General features: G+C 47.8%; 1 protein-coding gene across 1 annotated transcript; it reads left to right on the forward strand.

Moving 5' to 3' along the window:
- Nucleotides 1-911: 911 nt before the first annotated feature.
- On the forward strand, nucleotides 912-2,297 carry LOC149409208 (uncharacterized). Its single transcript, XM_089650043.1, has one exon. The coding sequence runs from the start codon at nucleotides 912-914 to the stop codon at nucleotides 2,295-2,297; it is 1,386 nt and encodes a 461-aa protein (XP_089506169.1).
- The last annotated feature ends 1,546 nt before the right edge of the window (nucleotides 2,298-3,843 follow it).

Consider the following 3,843-nt stretch of genomic DNA (forward strand, 5'->3'; position numbering starts at 1 on the left):
TACTACTTCTCAGCCAGAGTAGCGTTTCTATACCACGAAGATGCTTAATTAATAAAAACGGCTATTTTGAACTCCACCTGTTCTGCGATGCATCGGAGTCGGCGTGTTGCGCTATTGCTTATTTGTCCGAAAACTCCCAGGAAGGCACACACTCAACTTTCCTGGCCAGTAAATGTAAAGTGGCACCATTGAAACCCCTTTCTATACCGCGCCTTGAGCTACAAGCAGCCCTAATGGCCGCACGATTGGCGGCTACAATCAAAAGGGAAAGCCAAATTCAAATTAGAAGAATTCTATATTGGACGGACTCAACGACCGTCTTGTGTTGGCTAAGGACAGACCCGAGGACTTACTCCGCCTTCGTGGCCAACCGGCTAGGAGAGATTGATGACTTAAGCGAAATAATTAATTGGAGATGGGTACCTACTAAATTAAACCCGGCCGATATCGGTACAAGAGACATCGAGCCGCCCGACCTCTCGCCCACTAGCAGGTGGTTTTGCGGTCCTGCCTTTATTACCCACCCAGAAGCTACATGGCCCCGTGAAAAGGAGCCAGTCATCCGACCTGATAACCAAGTTTTGGAGGTGAGGCCTCAATATGTCGGCCTCACAATAATAAAAGGAGGCGGATTACCTCTTATTGAGCGATTTTAATCGTGGCATCGGCTCATACGCACCACTGGATGGGTTCTCCGCTTCATAAGGAGATGTCGGCCGAACCCCAACAAATCATCAGAAGGTCCTCTGAGTGCCGAAGGGACCCGAGGAGCAGAAATATTATGGGTAAAGAAATCTCAAGCAGACTCTTTCGCGGCCGAAATTTGCGCTACCCAAAAAGGCGATACACTACCCGCCGACAGTCGCTTGCGAACGCTAACGCCTTTCCTTGGCCCAGATGGCATTATACGAATGGGCTCACGGTTACAAGCCCTGAAAGGAGTTGCCAGTGGAGTACGGACACCAGTCATCCTGGATGGTGACGAGGCATACACTCGGCTCTTGATCCGCCACTATCATCAAATGTCGGACCATTCGAGCACCGAAAAAACCATGGCGGAAATCAGAGGCAGCTTTTTTATATTGAAATTGCGCACCAACCTTCGCCGAATAGCGCATGAATGCCTAGTATGCCGCATTAGGAAAGCTCAACCACTGCCACCACTGATGGGACCATTACCGGCTGCCAGGCTTACACATCACGTGAGCCCCTTCACGCACTGCGGCCTAGACTATTTTGGCCCTATGGAAGTGACAATCGGTAGGCGTCGAGAGAAACGGTACGGGGCATTATTCACCTGCCTGTCAACCAGGGCTGTACATCTCGAGCTAGCGGCCTCACTAAGTGCCGATTCAGCTATAATGGCAATGCAGCGAATGTCAGCTAGACGAGGCCAGCCCGAATGTATATACTCCGATAACGGGACTAATTTCCATGGCGCTGACAAAGAAATCCTAGACGCGCTGGAATCAATCAGTCGAGACCCCAGAGTACAAAACTACATTGCAACACAAAAAACATTGTGGAAATTTATCCCCCCCCTGTCTCCCCACATGGGGGGAGCTTGGGAGCGCCTCGTGCGCTCTATAAAGAGAGCCCTCAAGTCAACTATGAAAGAGCGCTCACCGAAAGAAGAAACTCTCCTCACGGCCCTGGCAGAAGCAGAGTACATAGTGAACAATCGCCCGCTGACTCATGTCTCTGTCGACCCGAGAGATGAGGAGCCGCTAACCCCTAACCATTTTTTGCTGGGATCAGCAGGAAAGCGGCCACACCTGTCACTGTATGCGGCAAAAGAAGAAGAGGTCTGCCTAAGAAAACAATGGCGAATCAGCCAGCAATTAGCAGATATGTTTTGGCGGCGATGGATGAAGGAATACTTGCCCACTATAGCCGCACGTCAAAAATGGCACCAGCCAGGTACCCCTATCAAAACGGGTGATCTTGTGCTAATCGTGGATCCCGCTTTGCCCCGCAATAGTTGGCCCCGCGGGCGAATCATTGAAACAATGCCCGCCGCTGATGGGCATGTAAGGACCGTTCGGGTCCAAACCAACACCGGAGTGTACGTGCGCCCAGCGGTCAAAATTGCCGTACTCATGACGACACCAAACCCGGGCCCTAAATCACAAGAGGCCCCCCACGCCGCCAAAAAGGAACCGGCCGAATGGATCGCCGCCGGACAAAAGCATCCCGTCACGTTCGAATTTGCTAGGCGCAGCCGATACTGCACCGGGGGGAGGATGTATCGAACGCATTACGCAATGCTACCCAAAGGCCGCAAAGCAGATGTCTGACTTTGACTTTGACTTTGATAGAATGGCAAATAGAGTAATTAGCTTGGTTTACAAGCTCTAGCTCCTTTATAATGATGGGCATGATTTTACAAGATAAATTATTAATTTACAAGTTTGTGGTCGTTAAATTTTGCGGGAGTTGGTTGCAATATAGTTTTAATCCTTCCTGAGGATTTGTTTGGGCTTTTTATGTATAGTACGGACTCTTTCGTCATACCGGGCGAGTTTATTTATTGAGTTATTTTTATGATTGGGTATTCCGGCGTAAAAACGCTCAGCTTGTTTAATGAAGAATTCTCTCAGCGTGGGAATGCCGGAGTCTTTATGAATTTGTGAATTTCTCATCCAACGAGGGGCGCCGAGGGCTAATCTGATGGCTTTATTTTGGAATATTTGGAGCTTTTTTAAGTGTACGGGAGCAGCGTTTCCCCATATGGGTGCTGCGTAGGTAAGCATGGGTCTGATGATGGCTTTGTATATTAGTAATTTATTTTTCATCGCTAATTTACTGTTTTTACACATCATGGGGTAAAGGGCGTGTAGGGCTCTGGTGGCTGATTTGAGTTTGTCTTGGATATGGAGGCGCCATGTGAGTTTGGAATCTAATGTTAGGCCTAAGTATTTCATGGATTTGCGCCACGGCACATTTTCTCCGAACAAGTGTAGGTTCGGCGGACGTCTTGGGATCCTTTTGGTGAATATAGTGGCTACACTTTTGGTGGGGTTTACTGAGATTCTCCATTTTTTGAAGTATTCTTCTAGTTTTGTAAGATGGGATTGTACTCGGCGGGTGCAGTTCATTGAATTTACTGAGCTTGAAACTAAGAGGGTATCGTCGGCAAATTGTGCCATTATGGTGTACCTATCATTGGGGACAGGTACGTCGCATGTGTATATTTTATAAAGGACAGGAGCGGCCCTTGAACCTTGCGGGACTCCGGCATTAATTTTCCTTTCTGTGGAGCGGTGGCCGTCTAATTTGATAGTGAAGGTGCGTTCGCTTAAGTAGCTATGTACGTATTGTATCATCGCGATCGAAAAGCCTTGTTCATACATTTTGAATAAAAGGCCTTCGTGCCAAACTTTGTCGAATGCTTTACCGATGTCGAGGGAGACGGCTGTTGAGTGAACTCGGGTGTTAAAGCCGTCCGTTATGTGTTCGACTACGCGGAGAAGTTGGTGCTGTGTTGAGTGGTTTTCCCGGAAACCATGTTGAATATCAGGGATAAGTTGTTTTTCAATAAGGGTGTCGTTGATTCTGTTGACTATAATTTTTTCCATTATTTTTCCTATCGAGGGAAGCAGGCTAATTGGTCGGTAATTTTCGGCAATTAATAAATCTTTTCCCGGTTTGGGGATTAAGATTACATCTGCTTTTTTGAACGCTTTAGGAAATTTGCGTAGCCGGAAGGATGCATTTGTAATGGCGGTTATTGCGCAAGCGCCCTTTAGTGGGAGGCATTTAAGGATTTTGTTTGTAATGGCGTCCGGGCCCGGGGCCTTTTTGGGCACAAGTGTTTTTATTATTTTTATGACTTCTTGGGGG

Source organism: Hesperophylax consimilis, unplaced genomic scaffold (genome assembly GCF_061612785.1).
Source record: "Hesperophylax consimilis isolate HC1 unplaced genomic scaffold, BYU_Hcon_1.0 scaffold_33, whole genome shotgun sequence".
Taxonomy (NCBI): Eukaryota; Metazoa; Arthropoda; class Insecta; order Trichoptera; family Limnephilidae; genus Hesperophylax; species Hesperophylax consimilis.